The sequence below is a fragment of the Polypterus senegalus genome, chromosome 14 (assembly GCF_016835505.1).
Source record: "Polypterus senegalus isolate Bchr_013 chromosome 14, ASM1683550v1, whole genome shotgun sequence".
Classification (NCBI taxonomy): domain Eukaryota; kingdom Metazoa; phylum Chordata; class Cladistia; order Polypteriformes; family Polypteridae; genus Polypterus; species Polypterus senegalus.
In genome coordinates this window covers 131,670,377-131,697,873 of record NC_053167.1, presented here as the reverse complement: position 1 = coordinate 131,697,873, position 27,497 = coordinate 131,670,377, and the positions used below count along the sequence as shown (strand labels likewise).

The 27,497-nt window shown below is 38.3% G+C and overlaps 1 protein-coding gene across 2 annotated transcripts in view; it reads left to right on the top strand.

Annotated features, from left to right (window-relative positions):
* The window catches only part of atg4c (autophagy related 4C, cysteine peptidase), a 117,400-nt gene extending 90,592 nt beyond the window's left edge, over positions 1–26,808 (top strand). For both annotated transcript variants that reach the window (XM_039735071.1, XM_039735070.1), the window contains 4 exons: positions 18,008–18,086; positions 18,786–18,862; positions 25,440–25,559; positions 25,949–26,808. In XM_039735071.1, the coding sequence (XP_039591005.1) occupies positions 18,008–18,086; positions 18,786–18,862; positions 25,440–25,559; positions 25,949–26,116 (444 nt within the window). In that variant the 3' untranslated portion in view covers positions 26,117–26,808. The remainder of the gene's footprint in view (positions 1–18,007; positions 18,087–18,785; positions 18,863–25,439; positions 25,560–25,948) is intronic.
* The last annotated feature ends 689 nt before the right edge of the window (positions 26,809–27,497 follow it).

Below are 27,497 nucleotides of genomic sequence, written 5' to 3'. Positions count from 1 at the left end.
CATAACTCTGTTGCAAAATATTTAAAAACCAAAAATATGTTATCTGTCTCTTTGATGAAGCAAATGCTCCAACTTTCAAATCAGTTAAGTTGCACTTGAATGTTTCGCTATGTGTACATTTTCTAACTTCTTAAAACAACAAATTGCTTCTTTTTGCTGCAATTGAAATAAGTAATAATAATAACAGTGTTTTCAGATATTTGAATTTTGTTGATGGTATTTGTGTTCTTTTTTTGAGATAATGACCGACTTAGACCTCTTAAAGCCGACCTTCTAGAGTTACATACTGAATTAGAGCCTACATTACAGAGACCGTTGTGTGGAAATCACACCATCCCTGTTCTGTTACATCCATCTGAACTGATGGATGGATAAACGGACATCAGAATGTGATGTGTCAATGAAATGCACAGTGAAACAAGTTTTTGCCTGGAGTTGCTAAAATGAAAATAGCAAAAAAGTCTGCATAGGACCTAAGGATGGTCGAAACTTTCTATAACTTTAAGCCAATTTCCATGCCAAGTTCGGGTTTTATAAATTTGCATAAGGAAAAACATTTGTATGTTTCTGAGTGTAAGCAAATTTTATATATTAGTCTCCAAAAGTATGAATTCCGTTTAATCCCCTCACACTCTTCATGATTTTTTCAGTGATTTGCAGTCAAGGCTTCATTTACATAATATTAGTAAGTTGAGAGCAGTCGTGGCACAGTAGTGCAATCACCGTTGTGTTCTGTGACATCCCCAGTGACTCAGTCCCACTTAGTGCGTGACTTGCCTCAGCTATTTTGCCTTAAATCATAGGTTCAGGCCTTGCGAACACGAGAGTTGACAGCTAGAGAATGTCCACCCGGACGTACTATACATATAATCCAGCGACTTAAAAGAGGTTTGTCTGCTTGATGTTTTACGTAATACGACAGAAAGAAAAGAAAAAAGAAGAGCTGCGATTGTGGTGGAACTTGCCATACCTGGAAAGCATTTGTAGGGCCACTTGGGCTATTAGGCAGCGCATTACTGGCTGTTAGAAAAAGGAACAAACTCTCAATACTTCAAAAATGTGAAAGAGTGCCTCAGAGTTGCCATGGGCTGGTGTAGTTTATCATCGCAGACATCCTTAAGACGACAAGCTCAGCAACTGCAGTTTTCGGTTTTGACATCTCCGACGACTAGAAGTTGTGTACTGACTGAATGCAACTGCGTATCTTGACTTCAGGTTTGTAGCCAGCAGTTTTGGTGTTATGTGCTACTTATATGTCATTGTAAAAGAGCAGGTCTGAAGCCTGTACCATACTTATTTGCATTGATTCTTACATAAATTAAAAACTAGTTCTATGAATTTAAAACACAGACATCTTAAATTTCAACAAGCAGTCTTGACAAGTCTGCCTGATTTCTCTCTGCTGCCCCCATGACTGGTTGCTATCTGTATGAAGTCTTCACATTTTTCTCATAGCTGCATCTTTGATTCCCCCACACCCCATGTCCTGGTAGAAGTCATGCATGCTTGTTTTCGGTTTTCTTCCCACTTATCACAAATATAGGGCAAGTTAGGTTAATTAGTGACTTTAAGTAGTCACTGTGTCATTCTTTCTGGCAGATCCCCCATTAGATTAGATGGGTAGTAAGTACATTTAAACTGCCATCTTTCAGTTCTCTCCAGAGATATTCTGTGAAGTTGAAGTCTAGGTCTTGGCTGGGCTGCTCGAGGATTGTCCCAGACTTGTCCCATCGTCACTCTAGCATTTCCCAGGCTATATCATTATTGTGTCTTGAACGGTGATCTGTCGCTCCAGTCTAAGGTTGCATGCATTCTGGAGCAGGCTTTCATCAGCAACCTCTTCTGTATTTAGCTTCTTTCCTCCATAAATCAGTTCTGACTAATCTCCATGTCACTAGCATTGAGCAGCACATCCATGGCATGATGCTGCCACCACCACCATACTTCACAGTAAAGATGGTATTGGGCATGTGTTTAGCAGTGGCTGGTCTTCACTAGACAGTGTGTGGAGTTCTGCCCAAATAGTTACATTTTTGTCTCATTAGACCCAACAATTATTTTTTCCCCTCATGCTTTAAGAATCCTTTAAATGCTCTTTGACAAACTCCAAATAGGCTGTCATAAGCCTTTTACTCAAGAGTAAGTTTTGTCAAACCACTGTGCCAGTGTAGCTGAGATGGTCGTCCTTCCGACAGGTTCCCCCATCTCAGCAGAGGACTTCTGAAGCTCCATTAGTGTGATTACTCGATTCTTGGTCACTTCCCTGACCAAGGAACTTCTTTGCTGGTTACTTGATTTGCTTGGATGTCCAACTCCAAACTTTCATTTGATAATTATCAAGGTCACTATACTCACAGGAACACTTAAAGAATTAGAAATGGTTTCATCACAGTTTGATCACCAAGGTCTTCAGAGAGTTCCTTAGACTTCATGGCTTGTTTTTTGTCGTGACATGCAGTGTGAATTGTGGGACTTTCTGTACACAGGTACACATGTTGTTCTAAACGATGTTGAGTCAATTCAGATTGCCACAGGTAGACTCCAGTCAAGTTCTAAACACATGAGAATGCCACAGACATTATTGAGAGGTTTCATTTTGTGATTTATTTTTAATAAATTTACAAACCTTTCTGAAAGCATATTTTTTTATTATGTGTTGTTAAAATTAATATGGGGTGCTATTGTGTGTTATTATGATGGCATCATTAAAAATCTGCAGAAAATTGAAAAATGATTTAACTGGAATAAAAATTAGGCTTTCCTTTCGACCACTGACTTTTTTCAGAGATATTTAAACAGAATATTCTGATTAGTGGAATGATGTTTTAAAATTGTGATTATTGTTGGACATTATGTGCTGTTTACTATTAATGTATTTCGATGGACCTTTTGCATTTGTAATTATGAACAGGACAGATTCATCATTCAGTAAGACCAGAGTTCATATGTGTATAAATCTCATAATATTGTTTAAATATTATCAAAATTGAGATACTTTTATCCATCTGACATGCCTTTGATATGACTTGAGAGTAACAAACTGTTTTAAACAGTTATTAACAAATACCCCCCAACTGCTTTTCTTTTTTTTTATTAATATTTATATGTTACCCCATGTGGTTGTAGTGCTGGCCAGACAAACCTGTTAAGTTTACGATAGAATGGGAGTCTATGGTCAATATGGTCACTGGACAATAACAAGCAAACCCATCCATAAAAAAAAAAATCTCACGTCACTTGTGTCGCATAATCCACATGTCTTTTATCTGGTCATATGCTGGCAACGTGCAAAACGCATGGAGCTTTCGAAAATATAAAATATTTCTAGAAACAACAGTACAGAGTTAGAGTATGAAACGTGTCCACGTGGGATTGTGCTCTTGAATTGAAGACAGGACTTTTAACCAGTGAGTGAGGGTGAGAGGCAGGTTTTCAATTCAAAAGCATGGCCTCACGATTCTGTAATTTTTGCGTGGAGCATTCTTTTAAGGTGCATTGTGACATTTCTCTGGGAATATCCCTGTGCAAAACCTTCATGTAGGCTGAAGAGCTGTGATAAATGTTCATTGTTATCTAGTGTTTAAAAGAATGTTCATGTTTGAAGTATAAAAATTGGTTCTTCAAAGCAGTACGTGTTTGAAAATATTAAATACATATCAGCTTTTATTTTTCAGTTCATGGAGCTTTTGTTATCATAATCAAAATACAGGGGGCAGTGTGGTGTAGTGGTTATGGCTTGGACTTTAAAATCTGAAATTGAGGATTAAAATCCCGCTGCTGACTCCAAATCACTTACCTGCCTGTGCTCCATTTGGAAAAACAAAAGAAATGCAATTAATTGTATCTAATATGTAGTAACATGGATAAAAGTGTCAGCCAAATAAGCTGTAACTGTAAAATCAAGACGTGATACCTACACTTTGTAAGATAAGCGCTATATAGCGCATGACCTGACACAGATTAGACACGAGAGGCACATGTAAAATTAAATAAATTTTTATTTTCTTTGTCTGTGGGCTACGCCTTCCCCGTACCCACAGACACAACACAATCCCAAGCACACAATAAACACAATTATTTACTCTTCTTTGGCACCACCTCTCCTTCCCAGCAACCGTGTCCACCTCCACCCGACTCTGGCCCATAAGTGGTGGTCGCTGGCTCCCTTTATAGTTCACCTGAAGGTGCTCTAGGGGCTAGATCCCCGATTTCCGGCTGCACTTCCGGGTTGACGAATTGGTTGCCCACACGGGCTCAGCAGTCCCAAATACAGCGCCCCCTGGCGGTACCTGCGGGACCCAACAGGGCTGCACCCATCTCCAATTCCCAGGATGCCCTACGGGAACCCGAGGCACTGTTCCACCCCAGGGAGGCGGCCAACTAGCGTTCGGGGGAGGTATTGCAATATCCATGGCTGCTCCCCCTGAATATAGTGTGTAGGGGCGTCCAGGCTGGGTAAGGTTGCCAAGCCTCTGTCACAACTTCTAAACACTTTTGCATGGACTGAGATAAAAATGCATTTTAATGAATTGATGTGAAATATATTCCATTAGTTACAATACTCACTTTTAACCAGATATTAAAGAGACTTGACAATTCATTAGAAACTATGAAGAACCTCAGCTCCCCTTGATCAGGGAGAGCTGGTTGAATTGATATGGACACCTACTTAGGAGGTCACTGTTGGGTGCCTGCTGTAATTATCCGGTGGTGGAGAGAGCTCAGGCTGACATTGTACACACGGAAGTGGACCGGTTGTACCCCAGAAGGTGCAATCATCTGCACTAGATTGGGAGATTCTTTCATTGCTGTATGCATTTTGATGCTTCTGAGCATGTCTGGTTCATGTCCCAGGTGTGGTGCTTGGCTGCTGACACAACAGAGCGAAGTCTTTGACCAAGACACCAGCCTAGAAGATATACCTGGGAGAAGACTCAGAAGCAGATTCAAGACAGGCTGGAGGAGATTGTCTCTCTAAACTGGCCTAACAGTGCATGGAGATAGCCAGGCAGAACTATTGCCTTGGGAAACAGACTTAGGTCTGCCGCGTAAACTTCTAAAGAATGAATGACTTAAGTCCTTATCATTTATGAAAATGAATGGCTGTCTACCTAAACCCTTTAGTGCTGTGATTTGAAAGCTCCTACAAGAAAGAGAACTTCAAAACATTTCACACTACTTTTATATTCTGGAGTTATTATGCAGCCACAAAAGTATTCAGATTCTTGTGCCTCTTGAGAGATACAATGACTCTGTCATTATTAATTTGCAAAAGCTGTTGTGTTTAAAATAACAGCATAATTAATTCTAAGATACACACAGTTCTTTAGTACATATTTAGATTTACATTTAGAGATGCAAATATTTCTTCCTCACTAGGGTAAAAAAATTTAATTCCTTGCTATCTGGGATGAATTGTAGGCGACATAATGGTCTCAGTGGCAGTATGGGTAATGTCCTCAAGTAATTATTGCTGCTTGTACTTTTTTTTTATATATTTTCTGAATTCTGAAATTTTAGATCTCGCATGTTGTTATTTTGACAAAAATTAAATTAATTCCACAAAGACTTAAATCACGTCATGTACTTTTCAAAATAAATGACAATATGTCATTGTGAAACATTTACTTAATACTGTACAGGTAGAATCCTAGTATAATGAAAATCCTGGGACCATAAACATTTTTGTTATAATGGATATTTTGTCGTAATGAATATGGGGAAAATACATATACTATAGTGCTGCTGTGCTGCATCTGGTAAACAGTAAACTTAAGGGCAAAGTGATTGGTTATCCTCTGCAGGATCAGGCTTACTGTGTAACGTGTTTGTTGCACAATGTTTACAACATTTAACACCGGCTCTACTCTTTGTTACACTCTCCTGATCTTTCTTATCCAAAGCGTGTGAATTTCCAATCTGAAGATGATGCCTTCTTTATACAGTAACTAGCAAAATACCCGCGCTTCGCAGCGGCGAAGTACTGCCTTAAAATTTTTATTAAGAAGAAAATTAAACCTTTTTAAACTGAGGGAAAAATAGCAATAAGTATTTGTTAAGGATCTCTTTGTATACCACATTGTGAGTTCGGCCCTCCGGTTGTAATATGACCAAGCTGTGCGCTGAGCTTACTCTTGAGCATGCAACGTACAGTTGGCCATGTGAACAATAATCTTGTTTCAAATCTCTCAGCTTGGATTGCTGCTGTCATAATCGGTTTGAGTTTCATGGTTTGTTTCAATTACGACAGTATTTGTAGGACTTTTGTTGAAGAGACATTCGGCATCTGTCAAGCGTTGCAAGTATACAACCGGTTTCATCGATAACTTCACATCCAGCTTTTGAGAGTTTAAACATTCATAAACATCAAAGTGTCCACTACTCAAATTGTCACCTGTCAGTCTAAGATGTTTAAGAGGCATTGGCGGTTATTGAAAGGTGTAAAATATTTGGCCATTTCGGTACACTTGAAAGCGACAACCGAACAATTCAGCGGCAGCCATCAACTCACATGCAGAACCATAGGTGAAGGGCTTAAGCATTTCACTCTTCTAGTGCTCCTGTGTAGTATAATTATCTCCTGTACCGTCATCAGTCCACACCTTGAACGTTCTTGAATGTTCCTCCCGATATCAAGAGTGAGCCTGATATGGCCGTGCAATATGTAACACAGAGAATGGAAAAGGTAGGTGCCATGTCCGGGCATGGAAACCACTCGGTAAGTGACAATTCTTTGATCGATGGTTATCACCTCGATAGACATGTTAATGGGGGTACGGTTGGAATGATAAAAGAAATGGGTACCTGAACAATGTAAAGTAAGTCTAAAATACCTACACAATAACTGTAATCGTAATAAATGAACAATAAAACAGCGGAGAAGCCGTGGATTAAATAAAAAAGGCTGTAGTTATCAGCAGGGAGACATGAATCCCGTGGCAAAGCAAGGAAGGGAATGTAGAGACTGGAGTGACGGACGGCCTTATATAGGCAGGCAGCCAACAACGTGGGAGGCGTTGGGATGGGGGACCCAACACCACCTCACACGGTGACCGAGCTGCAGGCTATGGACGTATATACTGTATGTATGTAAGTATAGGATTCAGTTAGCGTTGGGAACCTGCGTACCAAATTTCTTGAAGATGGGCCCATAAGTAACAAAGACCATTGAAAAGTTCAATATGGTGGCAGACAGTGGCATCATACCACCGAAATAAGTACCAAATTTCAGCCTTCTACCTACACGGGAAGTTGGAAAATTAGTGACGTTGGAAAGTTCAATATGGCGGCCGACAGTGGCATCATACCATCAAAATAAGTACGTACATCGGTTTCGGTTAGCGCAGGGAAGCCGCCTACCAAATTTCGTGAAGATGGGGCCATAAATAAGAAAGTTCAACATGGCGGACGTTGTCGACCTTTATCGACCGTTATGATCGTTAACGTGTACAATTTCGAAATGAAACCTGCTTAACTTTTGTAAGTAAGCTGTAAGGAATGAGCCTGCCAAATTTCAGCCTTCTACCTACACGGGAAGTTAGAGAATTAGTGATGAGTGAGTGAGTGAGGGCTTTGCCTTTTATTAGTATAGATAATGTACCTGTATTTTGAAAACCTGGACTCCTCTTCCTGGCTCTTTTGCAACTCTATGACCCACGCTTGACAATACCTGTATAAAAAAACAGTGCTTCTTAAACAGCAAAACTATTTTATTTGAAAATGAGACTTTGGATGCAAGTTTTTTTTTTTTTCTTTTAAATACAGGTATAAAAATACAGAATGAATGTGAGACATTAGATTTATTTATTTATTTATTTATTTATTTTAATAGAAATAGACATATGAAAACAAAACTTTGCCGTGCGGTGGACTGGCGCCCTGCCCAAGCTTTGTTTCCTGCCTTGCGCCCTGTGTTGGCTGGGATTGGCTCCGGCAGACTCCCGAGACCCTGTAGTTAGGATATAGCGGGTTGGATAATGGATGGATGGTTGGAAAACAAGACTTCAGAAGATGAAGGCTCGATTCTGAATGCTTTTGTCGCATCGTTTTTCATCATTCCAGAATCAACTTTTTCTAGGATTATTCGTTTTACTGTCAGCATGAACTGTGACACCATATTTCACTTTTTTGTTCATCTCAAAGAAAACTTTGAGAAGTGCTATGAAACTCGAACAGTAGAATATTTGCACACAACAACAACATTTATTTATATAGCACATTTTCATACAAAAAATGTAGCTCAAAGTGCTTTACATACTGAAGAAAAGAAAAATAGAAGAAACAATAAAAAATAAAAATAAGTCAACATTAATTAACATAGAATAAGTAAGATCCGATGGCCAGGGTGGACAGAAAAAATCAAAAAAAAAAAACTCCAAAAGCTGGAGAAAAAAAATAAAACCTGCAGGGATTCCAGACCATGAGACCACCCAGTCCCCTCTGGGCAATCTACCTAACATAAATCAAACAGTCCTGTTTGTAGTTAGGGTTCTCATGGAAGGATTTGATGATGGTGGTCACGTAGACTTCTGGCTTTCAGTCCATCAATGTTGGTGCATCATGATGCTTTGAGTAGGTGGTGGTGGCACAAAGAAACCGGAAAAAGAAACAGAAGAGAGAGTTGGGGTCAGTACGGATTTTAGAGCCACTGTGAATAGTTATTATGATGAATTGAACATACAGAGTATCAGGATTAAGTTAAAGTGAAGTTATGAGAAGGCCATGTTAAAGTAATATGTTTTCAGCAGTGTTTTAAAGTGCTCCACCGTATTAGCCTGGCAAATTCCTATTGGCAGACTATTCCAGATTTGAGGTGCATAACAGCAGAAGGCCGCCTCACCACTTCTTTTAAGTTTAGCTCTTGGAATTCTAAGGAGACACTCATTTGAGGATCTGAGGTTACGATTTGGAATATAAGGTGTCAGACATTACGATTATATAAGATGGAGCGAGATTATTTAAGGCTTTATAAACCATAAGCAGAATTTTAAAGTCAATCCTGAATGACACAGGTAAGCAGTGTAGTGACATCAAAACTGGAGAAATGTGCTCGGATTTTCTTTTCCTAGTTAGGATTCTACGACACAACTACTCACGCTGAGGTTCGGTGGAGCGCTGACTCTGAATTCATCTATCTATACCTGTATGATGTTGTGCCTACACTCTCGCTGGCACTGCCCAAGACCGGCAATTTCAAAGCAGACTCTTCTTTGATAAAGCCTGTTGTAGGGTTCCCGTGACTTGGTGTGGAAAATATAGTATTTTTTGCATCACATTATTAATCTTCAGTTGCCATTTTTGGTTGAAAAAATGTTTGTTATACTGAAACTTAAATTTCGTTAAAACAAAATTCATTTAACTTGATGTTGTATGAATGTTTATCCAGGCCCACAAAATGTATTCATTATTCTGAAAATTTCATTACTTCAGTAATCACTTTAACGGGATTTGACTTTACATTTCTTGGAGAGTCCAAATGTTTAGAAATTTTAGTCACATCTCGGCTAACCTGTTGGGAGAGTACAGTGCCAGTAAAAAGTATTCACTCCTCTGAAGTCTTCATATTTTATTGTTATCACAGTGGATTTAATTTGGTGTTTTTGTCACCGATTAGCAGGAAAAAAGACCCTTTAATGTCAAACTGAAAACTGATCTCTGCAAAGTGGTCTAAATTAATTGCACATAATAAACACTACATATTGACCTTCTAAGTATTCATCCCTCATAGTATGACATTTTCAAATCGGCACCAGCCCAGCCAATTAGTTTTAGAAGCCAGAGAATTAGTTCAATGGAGATCACCTGACTGGAGTTTCTCTTGAATTGTACTCTACATGCACCTGTTGGTGGAAGGGTGGGCTAACTTACACAATGATAACAAAAAATATTTCAAGCAACTCTGTGAAAAGCCAAAAGTCAGAAGATGGAGAAAAGAAAATGTCCGAGTCACTGATTATCAAGTTAAATCACCCATTAAGAAATGGAAAGAAAATGACACAGCTCTAAATCTGCTAGAGCGGGCCGGTCCACAAAAACTGAAAACAACGAGTGAGAAAAGCTACCGAGACCACTGAGAATTTGGAAAGAGTTGCTGTGCCTGTCATTGGAGAGACTGAGCAGACAACAGCTCCACTTGGATGCTTCATCAGTCGTAGCTTTATGAGAGAATGGCAAAGAGAGAAAACACACAGGACATCTTGGCAAAGGGCACATGGGAGACACTGAAGGCAGCGGGTGTAGAAGGGTCTGTGTTTAATGAGACTAAAATTGAGCTTTTTGCTCTTCCAACTAAACACCATGTTACATTGCATATTATCAAAAACACACCATCCCAATGGTGGTGGCAGCATCAGGCTGTGGGAAAGCTTCTATGCCGCAGGCCCTAGGAGGATAAAATGAATGCACCAGTATACAGGGAAATTCTGGAGAAAACCCTGATGCAGTCTACCTCAAACCTGTGTCTAAAGTGAGGATTTGTTTTCCAGCTAGACAAAAACCAGAAGTATAAAGCCAAAGCTATTCAATAATTTTTTGAAGTTTTCAAGGACTTACTTGGATTGACAGTTAATGCCCACAGAAGCAGCAGTCAAGAAATCAGGTGGCATATTGCATTGAGAAAGTTTGCATTTAAAAGACCTCTCCGAAGAGTTTAAAAACAAAGATGGCCCCATGAGGACTAAGGTGCATTTGATCCAAGCCATGGTGTTCTCAGTCACTTCCTACGGTTGCGAAAGCTGGACAATGAATAAAGCAAGACCATCAAAGAACAGATGCCTTTGAGTTGTGGTGCAGGCGAAGAATATTGAATGCACCTTGGACGACCAGGGGAACAAACGGGTCAGTCTTGGTGAGGATGGCGAAACTCAGCCTCATGTACTTTGGACATGTCAGAAAAGGATCACTCCTTAGAAAAGGACACCATGCTTGAAGAACAGTGATAGAGAGGAGACTCCGTACGAGGTGGATTGATACAGTGGTTGCAACAATGGGGTCAAGCCTGTCAGAAATTGTGAGTAAGGCGCATTATTGGGCATTCTATTGTACATAGGGTTGCCATGGCACCTAACAACAACCAAACATATAATAATGGCTTCCTAACAACAATGTGAATGTCAGCAGCATGATAGTCTTTGAGTCCGGATCTCAGTTCAGTTGAGAATTAATGGCTTTACATGAAAACACTGTTCACTCAGAATTACTATGACATTTGAAGGAGCTGAAACAGTTTTGTAAAGTAAAATGAAGTGAAATGGTAGAGTCCAGAGGGAGACCGGAACTTGCAGACTCAAGGCTATTATGGCTGCTAAATACTAAGTGAACTGAAGGGGTTGAATATTTGTGCAAGCTATTATTGTCTGTAAGAATTAATTCTGAATGTTTTGAAATCACTTCAGCGGTGTAGAAAACCTCCACATATGATACAATATACTCATCTTGATGTCTAGTTATGCAAGACGTTAAGCTTTTTGGGATTACTTCTTATTTTAGACCTAAAACCCTCACTTGTAGGCAAGTTTTGGACCATATTTTGTGGAGGAAATGACACCTTTATGATAAAGAGTAAACCTTCGGCAAAAATTTTAAGAAGGACTTAATGTTATACATGCCACATCAGCTGTCTCCAGGGGTTCACCCTGTAATGGGATATAATCAGTTCAAAGTCACTTCTCTTCACAAAACTTTGAAAAATTGGGAACTGGTAATATAAACACGTGGAGTGTCATTTTATGCTATATTGAGGTTGTCGATGATGAATGTAATGTGTTTGATATTTGATTCTTTACCAGTGGTACTAGCCCTAGAGTCACTTCCCAGAAGGTTAAAAATGACAAATTTCAAACATAAGCATGCTGGGTATTGTTTGACACTGTTTTAGTGTCAGTGAATACGATTATACTATTTTAAATTTTTTGATCCTTTACTAGGGATCTAGTACCTATGGGCCACTATCATACGGTGAAATATGACAGATTTTTATTACGATCAAGAATATTTTGACTTTAAAAACATTTAAATTGAAGCACATACTTTAAAATGTTTGACTCAGACTTTCTTCCTCAAGAAGTAAATAATTCCATTTCTTATGAGCACCCTGAATTAGAACATTAGAACAATCTAGACGAGGACAGGCCATTCAGCCCAACAAAGCTTAGCAGTCCTTAGTTCTTCCAAATTAACATCAAATTGAGTTCTGAAGGTCTCTAAAGTCCACTACTTGGTCTCTTATTCAATGTGTCTGTGGTTCTCTATGTGAAGAAAAACTTCTCAATGTTTTTGCGAAATTTACCCTTAAGTTTAAAACTGTGTTCCTGTGTTCTTGATGAACTCATTTTAAAGTCACCATCTTGATCCACTGGACTAATTCCCTTCATAATTTTAAACACTTCAATCAAGTCTCCTCTTAATCTTCCTTTACCTAAACAGTAAAGGCTCAGCTCTTTTAATCTTCCCTCATAACTCATCCCCTGTAGCCCTGGAATCAGCCTCGTTGCTCTTCTCTGGACTCTCTCTAGCACTGGAGGCTAAAACTGTACATCTTACACTAATTCATACTATTTTATTTTATTTTTATTTGCAATCTGACATTAGAGTTTTTTCTTGTTGATCATTCCAGCCACTGTAAAAAAAAAAAAAAAAAAAAACACGCTGTCCCAGTGTGGTGCTGAGGTATCACCCGTTGCATGGCTGCACTTTGGTCCCAATAGTGTGGTGGGTGCAGCAACATGCTATAATCTGCATATGCTCATAATCTTGCCTCTCTCTCATTGTCAGAAAAGACAAATTATATACAATACAATACAATACAGTTTATTTTTGTATAGCCCAAAATCACACAGGAAGTGCCGCAATGGGCTTTAACAGGTCCTGCCTTTTGACAGCCCCCCAGCCTTGACTCTCTGAGAAGACAAGGAAAAATTCCCAATAAAAACCTTGTAGGGAAAAATGGAAGAAACCTTGGGAAAGGCAGTTCAAAGAGAGACCCCTTTCCAGGTAGGTTGGGCGTGCAGTGGGTGTCAAAAGTAGGGGGTCAATACAATACAATATACAGAACAGAACAATTCCTTAAGACAGCATAATAATAACAATTTTAGAAGTACGGTTTAACAGTAGAACAGTATATCCACTGTTATTCAGTGTTGCCCACAGCCATACCACATAAACTTCAGAAGAGGTCATCCTCCTGAAGTTAAGCATTTTTGGGCCCGGCTGCTACTTAGATGGGAGATCATTTTTGGATTGCTGCTGGAAGAGGTGTTGATGAGACCAGCGGGGGGCTTAATCTGTGGTTTGTGTGTTGATCCCAATGTCCCAGTGCAGTGACAGGGACACTGTGCTGTAAAAATGGTGCTGTCCTTTGGATGAGACGTAAAATCGAGGTCCTGACTCTCTGTGGTTGTAAAAGATACCTGGGCGTCCTTTGTAAAGAGTAGGGTGTGTCCTGATGTCCAGGCTGAATTGCTCCCCTCAGTCAAGTCAGTCAGACCTGCTAATCATCTCCTGTCTCTAATTAGCTATCTATTTCTTACCCCTTCATGACCCAATAGCTAATGTGTGCCATTGCACTTATCCAGGTGTATGCTACACATTAGTGGTGGTTGAAGTAGCTCCCCACTCACTATGAAAAGTGCTTTGAGTAGTGAGGAAAGCACTATAGGTACCCCTTGATTAACGCGATTAATTAATCCATTGTTTTTTCCGCATTATGCAAAACCATGCTAATTAAATATAAAAACTAATGGGAAAAAATATAATTGATCCATCATTTAAAATGTGGAAAATCTACATAGAAAATGTACTCGTATTTGTGTGTATAAAATAAAAGTCAAAATGCAAACAAAATCTTTTTCAATTAAAACTAACATCACGTCTTAGAAAAGAATTTATGTAGGGTCGTTTGGACTGTTCGTTCTTTCTTGTGGCTCTCGTAGATCCGTTTGTAACAAGCAATTTGACTTTCTAAGCTGCGGCAGACGAGTGCTCTTCTGCCAACATCAGGATTCCATTTCAGTAATTTGAAGTTTAAGGGTTTCAAACGTAGAGAACATTGCATCAAATTGTTTCAGTGTTACGAGATCTTCCATTTCAATCATAATCGGAGTTCTATTACGCAATGATTGCATGCTTGCAGTCTTTGATGTCAATTTTCCTTGGTCGTGGTAGGTGTCTGCCTTTGCTAAAATTGTCCTGATAGTCGATTCATTGAAGCCGAGTTTCCTGCTAATGTTTGCTTTTGTTTCGCCACGATCATATCTTTTAATTATCTCAAGCGTCACATCTAAAGTAATAAGCTTTCTTCTCTTCTTTTCACTTTTCAATGAGGACTTGCACTTTTGCTTGTTCATGTTTGGAAAGGGCAAGTGCTTAAAAGAAAGGATAAAAAAGTGAACAACTGATGAAAATATGCAATGAAAACGTCCAATCTCTATGGTGACTGTTGGCAACTGAATTGGTGGCTCATGACTCAGTGAGAGTTTGAATGGCCATTATGGCCGCTGACCTGGACGTAGGGGGGACCATAGACATATATAGATAGATGCCGCATTCAGTGTGTTGACCAGTCAACACGATACGTCAGAGCGTCCACCATATTGCGAGTGGCAAAAGTGCCATTTAAATTAATACAGGTAGACGTGGAAACCGGGTTTTCTGATGAAAAAACAATAACGTTTAAAACATTATCGTTTACATGCAACAGATTTTGGCTGATTGTTTATATGCAATTATTTATATCCATTTATTCACTAATAATGGCAATTATTAAATAATAATTATTATTATTAAATAATTCCTCCCATATAAGTAATATTTCTCGGACTGCCTTCTTCCATCTCTGAAACATTTCTAGACTCCGTCCTGTTCTTACGCAGCACAGTACTAAAGTATCGGTTAATGCCCGAGTCGCCTCACGTGTAGATTACTGTAATGCTATTCTATGTGGCATCCCACAAAAACGTATCCATCGACTACAACTTCTTCAAAATTCTGCTGCCAGGATAAAAACCTGCTGTTCTAAATCCACTGAACATATCACACCTGTTCTCTCTCAGCTTAACTGGCTCCCTGTTCACTACAGAATACGATACACAATACCGCTGTGAACATTTAAAGCTCTCCTCAACCTCACTGATCTCCTACAGACTTGCACTCCTCTCACTCAGTCATCTGCAGCTCGACTTTCTGTACCACACATCAGACTCAGTGCTATGGGAGCTCGAGCGTCTCTCATTGTGCTCCTCAACTCTCATATTTGTCAGCAATTGTGAATTTTGCACTGTTACTGCCAGTTATCTTTGTTTGTTAGCTAATTATTGCTTTTTGATTTATCATTCTCTTGTTTTAATTTTACTTATGCAGTTTAATTTTATTGTAAGGTGACCTTGAGTGCTAAGATTATAAAACGGGATTTTCTAATGGCCAAATATAACCAAAACAGTTGTTCAGCCTTACCTATGAAATGTAATTCCCCAGGATCTGATTTGGAGCATACAGCGGTTTGTACGATCCCAAGCAGCACATTATGCATTACTTCCCTCCACAGCAGTGCCACTCGCAATATGGCGGCGACGTTGACGTACGATACTGCTGGTCATGCGGCGTGTAGTAATTCTATTTCTATGGGGGGGACGGTGAAACCTGCATGTTCATTCACAACCTCTCGTTTCCACTTTTGCGCAATTTAAAAAAAATGCGCTAATCAAATTTATATCTGCAGTATTCAAGGGTCTTTCGCATTCAAAATAAGAGCGTTATTTAAAACCCGCACTTAATGAACCCATGTTAAACAAGGGATATCTGTATATAAATGTAAAGAATTATTAGTGTTAATTATAGTGCAGACTGCTAAGAAACATTCCACACCTCTTCTCTTAAGAGACTTTCTACATAGCCATTTGCCCTTCTCCCATTATTCGATACACTATTTAATGTTTTTTTAGGAAGACACTTTTCTTATTTTCCGTATATACTCACGTATAAGTCGGGTCTTGAAACCCGAAAAATCGATCATAAAATCAGACCCTGACTCATGCGCCCGTTCAAAAATGCGGCACTTGCTTTTTTTTTTTGTTTTTTTACATCTTGCTTCCTCCAATCTCGTATCAGTTTCTCAGACCAATAGAATTTAGTCGCAGCAGCACAGTTATCAATTTCTTTTGTCACTTCAACGAGGTTTAATTTAAAACCAGCTTCGTATTTTCTTCTGATTGAACGCTCCATCGTAGATAAGGGATGCTCTTACGATAAAGGTGTATGAGGGTGTGAGATACAAAAAACACAAATCAGTGCAAATGTCACTTTGGAATAGTTCAGCTATTACCGTGTGGTCACGTAGGCAAAATACATACTAAAAAAAAAGGCTGTGTGCTCGATGGTTACTCTCTCAGGTGGGTGATAGCATATCAGAATCTCATGGACCAATAACGTGAGTTTTCCGCATTTGACTTATACAGCCGACATTATAAAATACCAGAAATTATATGGTAAAATCAAGTCCCACCTTATCCGCGACTATATACGGAATGCATGCATATTGTAATTAGGTTGTGTAACCACAAGGGTGTGCCAGTGAGCCTCAAACCACAGATACAGCAATACAGCACACAATATGTGAATAAAATAAAAGCACCTACCATAGACCTCATTCTAACAATCAGCCACAAATATAATTACAATCACAATAAATCAATTAATCTTCCTCCTTTCGTCCTCCAGTTGAGTGCTGCCCACTGCCTCCTGACTCTGACTCATCCATGTGTGGCAGTTGGCTCCTTTTTAAGCCAGACCCGGGAATGCTTCTGGTGTTGTGCTGTGTCTTCCGGGAAGCACTTCTGGGCCATAAAGAAAATAAGGCGATCCTCCCCCAACAGCACCCTCTACCGATACCCAGGGTCCCTGACAGGACTACACTTTTGGACTCTCAACTTCCAAGCATCCCTATGGGTGTCCTGACTGGATTCCCATGTGAGGACCACTGTCACCTATCATCAACTATAATGACAATGATAACATAACTGCTCCTGACTCCCAGTTATCTCCAGTCCTTACATTAATTTACACCGGCTGGGTACAGAGTTATTGATTTGTTCCACTGGCCAATGGGTAATGGCTTCGTCTCTTTTCTGGCTGGGATGGCCATTCTTCTCCTATAGGGGATTGAACTAAAATCGGAAAGAAAGCTTTCCCTTTTATTTTTCATTGCACTCATTATCAACGACCACTCAACAATATTCGAAGATATCCAGAGATTCCATTTTGTGGTTTTCCTGTGTTGCTTTGTCTGTATTCAGAGTAGTGAGTATAATTTACTCACTAAAAGTGCTGTATATTTCGTATAATTTAAAATAAGGTTTTTTTTTCTTTGCAAAATTGTCTGGTGTTTGAAAATATATATGCTTATATATATTGGCTTTTAGAACAGTTAAATATCAGTAGAGCACATTATATAAGTGTCATAAATTTTGCAAATTATACCTAGAATCTGACAAGCAGATATGATGAACAGGTAAACTGCACATAGTTCAATTTAATTTTTCCCCATGCTGTCTCTGATTTGGAAAGGAGAGTAGCCCCAGTGGAATAAAACTGACTTTCCTGTGAATGCTCTTTTGCTTTAATGCGATGAAGAATTGCACATGAATTTCCATTTTCTCTGTTTAAACAGTGTATTCCTATTCCTTTTATTCTCATTGCTAAAATATTTTTTGTTTAATTTTAAATGATTCTGTACTGGGGAAGCACTCTTATTTAATTGAAATCACAGTTTTTGTATAATTTGTGCAGTTTAAAATGTTTTGTCCTTTTAAATGAGATGTGATGAATTCACCAAGATTTTAAATGTGAGTAATAGAAATAAATGTTCACAGGATTAAATCTTTTCTTTTTTTTTCCTTTTTAAACTGGCACCTTTGGTTATTTTCTCATTTTTATTGTTGCTAGTGTATGCTGTAGTGTGTTCTATTTACTTAACTGTGCTGTGCCTGTGGCTGCTTTGCTTTCTCTTTTAACACAGGGAATTTTAAGTCTTGAATATTGCATTGGAATTATTGGAGGGATTCCCAAACAGGCATATTACTTTGTTGGATTTCAAGGTTAGTGTTGGCAAAGAGAGTAATTTTGCATAATTGGTCTAAAGAACAGTAGGAAGTTAATGCATTCCTGTTTTTTAAGCAGGAACAGTTGAAATCGCATACTTTGTATTTTGCCTGAGCTGTCCATGCTGGCTTCATTTATCAAAAGTAGACCTCTGAAGTTGCAGATGTAATTGATTTCTGTAAGATGCATGCATAATATTCATTTCAGTATGAAGTGCTGCACTCTTTATCACCTTCAAAAGTGCTTAGAAACCTCCCGTTGTACATCTTGGCAGACAGTATTTACACATTTACATTTTGCCAATTTGAAATACAGTGTTAGTTGATGTCTAAATGACAAGCAATACATTTTTCCTGTCAGCCTGAAGCTCTAGCTTGCATTTATCATATGTAAATTTGAGGCCATAATTGCATGTTTGTAAAAGTAATTTCCCAAGAAAAAAAATTAAATGACAGTCCCTTTACTGTATAAAAAATCTGCTTATACAACTGATTTGATTATGCAAAATTTAATCTTTCCCTAAAAAAAAAAAAGGAGGGGGTTAACCTCTACAAGCTGCTCGTTGTGACAGGGGAACGCAATCGCTTCTTATATCTTTTAAAGCTTTTCTGCATAGCAGCTGGATTGTGTGCATTGTAATAATAAGGTTATTTTTTCCTTTTTTGAATAACTTGTCTTTTATTTTGTCCTTGTAGATGACAGTTTGATTTACATGGATCCTCATTACTGCCAGTCTTTTGTAGATGTCAGCACAAAGGATTTCTCAGTGGAGGTAATAATGGATTACTACGAGATGTCCCTATTTTACTAATATGATTTTAATAGTGCTCCTTGTTCTTTTTTTCAATCATTGAATCGGTCTTGCTTTCATTTTGTGGAAAGCGCTGACTAAGAATAGGCTTATAACACAAGATAGTACCTAGCATTTTTGGACCAAAATATTACATTCAGTCCTGCTTCTGTTTGCTTTAAAAAGCATTTCAGATATGTGTGAAATACCTTGTTGTTTCCAGGGTAGGAAAACAAACCCAGGGAAGTTCTGATTAGCTGTTTAGGTTTTGAGACATTTTACAGGTCTAGTTGTAGTCATTCTTTTAGGAAATTAATGTGTGTCATGGCAGTTTTTACTGACAAGATAGCATAGTGTGGCATGCTAAGGAAGCACTGTGTTTATGCTTACACTGTTTTGTTTAAATTTAGTTTGGACCAGGCACAGTCTCTGTTTTTATTTTTTTGACAAGTTATACTGACATAACTGTGCCAGCAGTGTGGCACAGTACTTAAGGCTTTCGACTTCAAACCCTGAATTTGTGGGTTCAGATCTCACCACCAGCACTGTGTGACCCTGGGCAAGTCCATCCATTATTCCATTATCCAACCTGCTATATCCTAACTACGGGGTCACAGGGGTCTGCTGGAGCCAATCCCAGCCAACACAGGGCGCATGGCAGGAAACAAACCCTGGGCAGGGCGCCAGCCCACCATAGCCTGAGCAAGTCACACAAAAGAAATATAACCATTTGTATCGCTAATGTTGCAAGTGACCTGGGGTAAAGGTGATGGCCAAATAAATAAAGGTAGCTAACTTACTGAAATGCCAAGAAACACTGCACTTGGCCAAAATGCCACCACACTTGTTAGGAGTGTCACATTTTTCAAGATTTTTGTGGAGTTTTGAAATTACTCAATACGCACATTAACAGATTGCACTTGTGCATGCATAGGACAGACAGTGCATTGTGGGGTTAGCTAGCACATCCAGATGTCTTCTTTTAAGAGGACATGAAGCAGGCAACAGTTGAAAATGGATCACCTACAGCACCTCCATAACCACAACCAGCTGTGTATGCAGGGTCTCTATCTCCATCTGATTTTGTCCAGGCCATCTGATAACATGCCTTGGATGTTAGGATGTGGCTGAAGGGTCTATCAAATTTAAAGTGGCTGAATGTGTACAGTAAAATTTATTGTGTTGTCCAGTGTGAACTTGAACCCGGACACACACAGATGGACATCGTAAGTTCACCCAACACACGTTTAATTTGCTAATATTCACAATGCACAAACCCCAGTGCCTCTTGCACCGATCCCCCAAAGTCAGGGCCTCTCAGTCTCTGTGCCTCTCTCTTGGCCGCCTCTAGTCCTCCCTCCAGCTTCGTCCTCTTCCACCCGACATCCGCCAATGACTGGAGGGAGGCGGCCCCTTAAATAGGAACTCGGATGGGCTCCAGCTGCTTCCCTGCATTCCTCGGTAGCCATGCCCCAGTGTGCCGGAAGTGCCGGCTGCGCACCCGGAAGCCATCCGGGTGTCCCCTGTCGTCTTCCCCCCAGCACTTCCTGGTGTGGCGGAAGTGCTGGGCTCCCGGGATATTCAGGCACCGGGGCGCTGCCTGGCGGTGGCCACGGGTCCCTACGGACGCCCCCTCGTGGTCTGGAGGAGGCACAAGCCACACCAGATATACAGCTGCCTAAGCCATGGCATCTTTGTAAGGAGGAACAACATTGGACTATTTGTGCCTCCTGTGGTAATGCTAGAGATGGATATCAGATCTTCAAAGTGTGGGTGCTTTATGGGAGGCAGCAGTTGATCTGAACTGTTTTGCCACCTGGGGTTTAATCTTTTAAATGTATAATCTAAGATAGGAATAGACACAAGGAATAAGACATATATACTCTTATCCCAGTAAATAAAGTGGTTTTGAGACTGGTCAGAAGTTTTAGAACACCTCCGGTTTTTCAGTTTCTATGGAAATGCACACAGTTTAATGTTTTAACGTTTCAGGAAATCAAGTCACAGAATAATTAAATAATGGCAAATAAAAAAATAAGTGAAAGAATCTTAAGAGTTCAAAATTTTATTCAAATTTTTGATTCATCAAAGTAGCCACCTTTTGCTGATATAACAGCCAAACACACAGAATGCCAGTCACTCTGTGCAAGTCACCAATTCTGACTCCAACAAAAGGACCTGAGACCATCACACTTCCTCCTTCTTTGACCAACTCGATGGCATATAAACACCCTGTGCGATGAACAGAAGATTTCAAATTTTTATTCACCAGTCCATATGACTTTTTCCAATCTGCAGTACTCCACAGCCGCTGTTTCAAGTCCCTATTTTTTCTTTTAGGGAATGGCTTCCTCACTGCCACTCACTCTGTCAAACTTGCATCACAAAGTCTCCTCTTCACAGTAGAAACTGAGAATTGCTTTTTTCGACCACTGATAATCTGTTGTGCTGTGAGGCGCCTATCACAAAAGTTGGTGACCCTCAGGAACTTGTCTTCTGATTTGGGGCTTTGGGTTTACCAGGCCTCGTCCTTCCTAGTTTCCTCCAGTTTCCAGTTACCTTTGGATTGTGTAGGAAACCACTGTACTCACTGACACTCTGATTTTTTTTTTTGCAGTTTCTTTAAATTAAAGGCCTACACTTGTAAGGGTAATAATACTCTGTCTCATTTCATTTCTTACTTGTTATTTTCTTGTCATTATGACTGCAATTTACGACTTTCTACAGTGTAATGTTGTGTAAATAGTACTTCAGAGGCTGTAGTAACACAGTCTGTTCCAACCGCGCTTTAAGACAGACAGAGGGTTTGTAAGTAATCAACAGAAGTTGGGACACCCTTGCGAATTGTTTGCTTCATCTTGCCAGTCTTCATTTACTTTAATGAACTAATAACTACAGTATATTTGTTAGTTAATGAATAACTAGTTGTTCTCTGAAGAAGACCCATTTGTAATACTCTGAAATTTCTTTTTTTTTCAGTTTTTGCAAACCTTAACTTTAAATATAAACCTCTGTCAGTTTACTGCTTACCTTTTCACCATTTTAGGTTATTCATTGCATTTCAACTTTATTAAATTTGAAGAAAAACTGAGGTGTTCTAAAACTTTTGACCGGTAATGTATACAGTATATATGGTATAATTATACTGTACATGCTTCCATTTGTACATATTATTGTTTAACTTGTTTATTTATTAAAGTATACTTTACAAACAAGAAATGTTGCAAAGTATTGTCACATTTATTTTAGTACTAGTTTAGGTTTTTAACTTTTTGTGGTCGATGGCACAGTTATTTCAGGTATACAATAAATGGGCCTTTATTTTATATAATGTAATTTGCAGAAAACATAATTACAAGGCAGTCAACATGTACAAATGCACAGTGCAACACTCCACATATATTTTACAGTTTAAGTACAGGCAGGTACGTAAGTGTGTGTTATTATTGACAAGTGAGCATTGAATTTTTTTTTTTTTTTTTAAATTGTAGCGCCTTAGCTAATAGACCACATGGTATATATTGTAGAGCACATGTTAATTGTATCTTTGATTGGTTAATCTGAGGCTTACATTAACATTGCTCAAGGTTTAATGAAGCCTTGAGAGAATGTTTTGCTTAACTAAAACATCTAAATCTGCAACCCGGTTATTTACAGAAACCCGATTTCTAAAATGCCATGCAAACCCTTACTCTGGTTACAGAAATTGGGTTATTGGCCTTTTGAGAAACCAGGTAGATATCTCCTCTAATAACCCAATTATAAGGCCATGTTAACTCTTATCCAGGCTACTGTTACGGATTTTGTATTCTGCACGTGTCCATTTTCTCAGCCTGAGCATGTATTTGCCTCACACATTCTTTTAGCAGCCATAGGTAGACGCGCCCATGAAAGACATTTTCAGAGGCAAATATTTGTGCGATTGCATCTCCTGGCAGAAGTCGTCTTTCTTAATATTTCAGAAATGGCTAAATTAATGTTGATGAGCTGAGTGTACAGTGCTAAACTCAGCCACAGAATCTTGAGAGCAGAAGCAGGGCACATTAGAAGTCTTACATAATCACATTACTTTGTAAAGTAACGAGTAACCTAATGCAATGCTTATCTTATTGAAGTAAGAATACATGTGGTGTTATTATTCCTGCAACACTGGGTGTAAGGTGAGAAGCACACGTACTGGTATGCTGGTCCTTAATAGGACTCGGATTGCACAGCAAAGCAGAAAAGAGTGTGCTGTGTGCAACCTGGTAACACAAACCTATCAATAAAGTGTCAATTTGACTGTACCTATTTATAAAACACTAGAAAATCATCACAGGCGTTATGTTTTTGTTTTTTTTTTCAGATTCATGGTAACTGATTATGATATTTAACTTTTTTTTGCGCAGTTCAGTGACATTGAAACGTTTTGCCAAAGGAGAACTGCAGAAGATTACTTGCCCATGTAAACGCAGATTATTAAGAAACCAGGTTTCAGCCTTAATCATGTTTTTCACCTTAGCCCAATTACGTGTGTGCATGTAAACGTACTGAATGCAGTTACCCAGGTCTTTCAGCTGAGTTTATATTTTATAAAGCTTGTCTCTTGTAGGCCAGAAATAACGCTAGTTTGAAATGTGATCATTTTAGTTTGTCTTGAATTTTGATAACTGCATTTGTCTTCATCTCTTGTGCTGTATGGCACCAATTTTACCAAACTGGTATGATGTCATGAAGTGAAATATATCACAGTCCTTGTGGAATATTGGTGGCATGTTTAAATTAAATTCTTTCAAGATTTTTATATTTTAACATTGTGTAGTCCTGTCTCTGAGTATTACGATATTGAAGTCAAAATTGCTGTTTTTGCTGTAAACTCAAGTGATACAAATCTTTCTTTAAATATAATAAAAGTCAAACATACAGACAGTCTCCTGCTATTTACTTATCTACATGCACTGTATGTTTTGATCATTTTGAATTATTCCTTTTTTTGTTTTCTATTTCCTAATTTTAAAAAAACATAATTCTTAGTGCAAGTTAAGTTGAGCTAAATTAGAGTTAGAGTATTTGGTTTTATCAACCTTGTGACAAACTTCGTGTTTGCAATTCTTATTGGCTCTAGGCAGCTTCTTATCTTCAGCTGTTCAGTTTTCTTTTCACAGCAACTTGGAAGAAAAATCTCAAGTTAGTTGTGTCGCATTATCCACATCAAGACATCCAGTCGTATGCTCACAAGATGGAAAACACATGCATTTATTGCTAAAATAATAAATACTTCCAAAGAAAAGAAAGCACGACCACTTGGGATCAAACATTTGAACTGAATACCTTTCCTGCTCATCTACTGGTCAAGAGTCCTGTCTTCAATTCAAAAGTGTGATCCCATGTTAACCGATTTCCTGTTTGTGGATGGACTACTCGTATGTATTTAGCAAGCCATGTGTTTAGCATTTTGTGAGCATACGACTGGATGGCTTGACATGGAGTCTGCAACATGAGTATGGAGAGATTTTTTTCACCAAGTTTTTTTGATATAATAATAATAATAATAATAAATGTAATTTATTTAATGCCTTTCTCATGCTCAAGTTGTAAAGTGGGCTCTCGCGCTATCATAACTTTTTTTTTCTCCATTAACCTTGAACATGTGGGATTAAAAATTTTTCTTGACCATCACTACAAACCGCATAGGGTTAGCAACCTATAAAATATTTTGGGTGGTGGAGTATTCAATTAAAAAATAACAAGAAACCATTGAAGTTAAAGGGAGACCAGCAATGGAGTATCCCTTTAAGAATGTTCATTCTACTGAATTTTTTTTATTTGCTTTTTGTGCTTTGGTTCTTCCTTTCTTTTTGGCATAAGTGATGTTTACTCTTCTTTCATGGATAGTTCTCTCGTCTGCATTTTGGTTTAGGATTACTGACTTCACAGGTGGATGCCACACCAAAAAGAGAAGGATAAATGCACCACTATGTACTCGCCGCTGTCTTTTTTTCTGTATATTTCAAGTGGAAACACCTGACCAGTGAGAAACAAATGGCAGCCAGTTTTCCTTGTTCAGTATGCATGCTCACCTGAACTGTGGGGATGGAACACCCCAAGTAGTGTTTTTCTATAATAGTTAAAGAGACAAAAGATGCAATTGTTCACCTTGGCCTCTTCTTTACCTATTCATCTCAAAACTGTTTGTGTGTACAGTGAAAACAGAACAATCTGAATTCACCTTCTCAATTTTTATTTGGCTAGAGTGGACTGGGCGGTTTCGTGGTCTGAACCCCTACAGATTTTATTTTTTTTCTCCAGCTTTTGGAGTTTTTTTTTTGTTTGTTTTTTCTGTCCACCCTGGCCATCGGACCTTACTCTTATTCTATGTTAATTAATGTTGACTTATGTTTATTTTTTATTGTGTCTTCTATTTTTCTATTCATTTTGTAAAGCACTTTGAGCTACATTTTTTTGTATGAATATGTGCTATATAAATAAATGTTGATTGATTGATTGATTGAAGGGCACTGTGTATGAAAAAATATCATCCATTCATTCATCCTTCTTTTTATTCTCTTGCACAACATAGTCTTTTCATTGTCCTTCACCCAAAAAGATACCATTCACAAAAATGGACCCAAGCTGCACCATTGGATTCTATTCAAGAAATGAAGACGACTTTGAAAGAATCAGTGAAGAAATATCAAAGGCGAGTGTACCAGATAAATTACAAAATAAAATGACATTATTTTTTTGCAGAGGCGGATTGGAATAGTCTGTTTTTAAACCTTGTGTGTCTTCACTGCAGTCATTTTATTGTCTTTTTGATAGCTAAAGGAACTTCTTGTTCCGCTGGTAGAAAAAAAAAAATGAAAACTTCCAGAAGAGGGCAGCCTTTCCCATGGAATGAAACGCTAGGTTACAGGATAGGAGGCTTCAATCAGACTTCATTACTTTAAAAGCCAAAGCTGCAGGGTTAAGTCTGTTTGAATTGTAGCTTAATTAGTGTAGCATTGAGAAAGAGCCACATAAATAACACACCTTATTCCTGGATTAATCAAAATTATTTATGTTTTGTTTTTTTCCTTTTGATTTTAGGTTTTAAAATCTACTTCTAAGGAGAAGTATCCAGCATTTACCTTTGTTAAAGGGCATGGACATGATAACAGCTTTTTGCGCCAACAAAAGCTTGAAAAAAGCCAGTTGTCTGTAAAGCGGGAACAAAAGCTTTCAAGACAAGGACTGGAGGACTATGTATTACTGTGAGGACGCTAAGCAAAAATCTGAGGACTTGCTTTAAATTTCAGCAATAATTTAATTTCACTTCTAGTATGGAAATATGTAATCTCTTATTTTCAAATATGGTTTATCTGAATTTATTTGGAAGCTAGTCTTTTTATAAATTATGCCCACCGTTTTTGTAAAACAGCATGCATAGTTTTTCCTTGTTTGTGAGAGAGGACGGCTGGCTTTCAATGAGGTTTCGGTAGCGTCGCATATCTTGAATAATAACTGCGTGACCGGCTAATCACCAGATATCCTCAGCATACCCCAGCCAGTTAATACTGTATGTTTTTGAAATTAAACAAGTATTTTTGTTTGCGGTGAAAAATGAAAGAAATAACACTGCTGTAAGACCTGAATAAATCGGAGCACAATCAGTGGCAACATTTGTTTTCAAATAATGTTCAATTTAATTTAAATAATAAGGTAACGTATTGACTTAAGATTGTGCTAAGTTAGTTTCTAATCCATTTTGGTTTAATGACTAGCCACAAATTAATAGTAACATTTAATTTGACTTTTTATGCATTCATTGTTCTTTTCATTTATTTATATTTTTGTGTTTTAAAATGCCAGAAAAGACTTTTGAACAGCATTGAACTGTTGAGTTCACATTTGGCATTAAACAGGCTCTCGAAATAAATTGTCTCATCATTTGTTAAATTAACTACAAATCCAGAATGTGTTGATGATTTTTTTTTTTCTTATTTAAAATTTACTGTGGAAGATGTTTATCAACATATATATTGTATAAGCAGTTCAGAAATCGGGTGGATGGATCAGATCTGTGCTCACTCCGATGGTGACATTGAGCTGGCCACTCAACTTCAACCTTACTACAGCGTAAGCCACTCTTACCTTAAATCAGACATACAAGATTATTAAAGTCGAGTTATCATAAAGGGCAGCAGTTTGTTAAACGTGACAATTAAATGAGGACATGGCAGTTTCAATAATCTTTTACATACCTGCAAACCTTACATTGATCTTTGTAATGTGCAGAATTCCACTTTCCTTATAAAAAAATATGTTTCTGTGTTGACAAAGGAGAGAGATTTTGCTTAGCTTTATGAGATGGTCATCTACCCAGTACAAGACGATAGTAAATCTTGTTCCCGTAAAGGTGCAGCCTTACAGATTTTTCTGTTTCTAGTTGCATGTAAATTTTAACTTAATGTTTTTAGATTTCACTTGAATTTTGTTAATTGCGTTGAAAAAATGTATTGTGATAATGTCAGCTATGAAAGGAGCTAACCAAAGCACTAACCATTTAGACCACCGTTATAGTCATGTCTGTTTTTTCCAGGTTCTCTTCGTTTCTGCCCAGTTCACCTCATATGGATTGATGATTCTGCACACATCC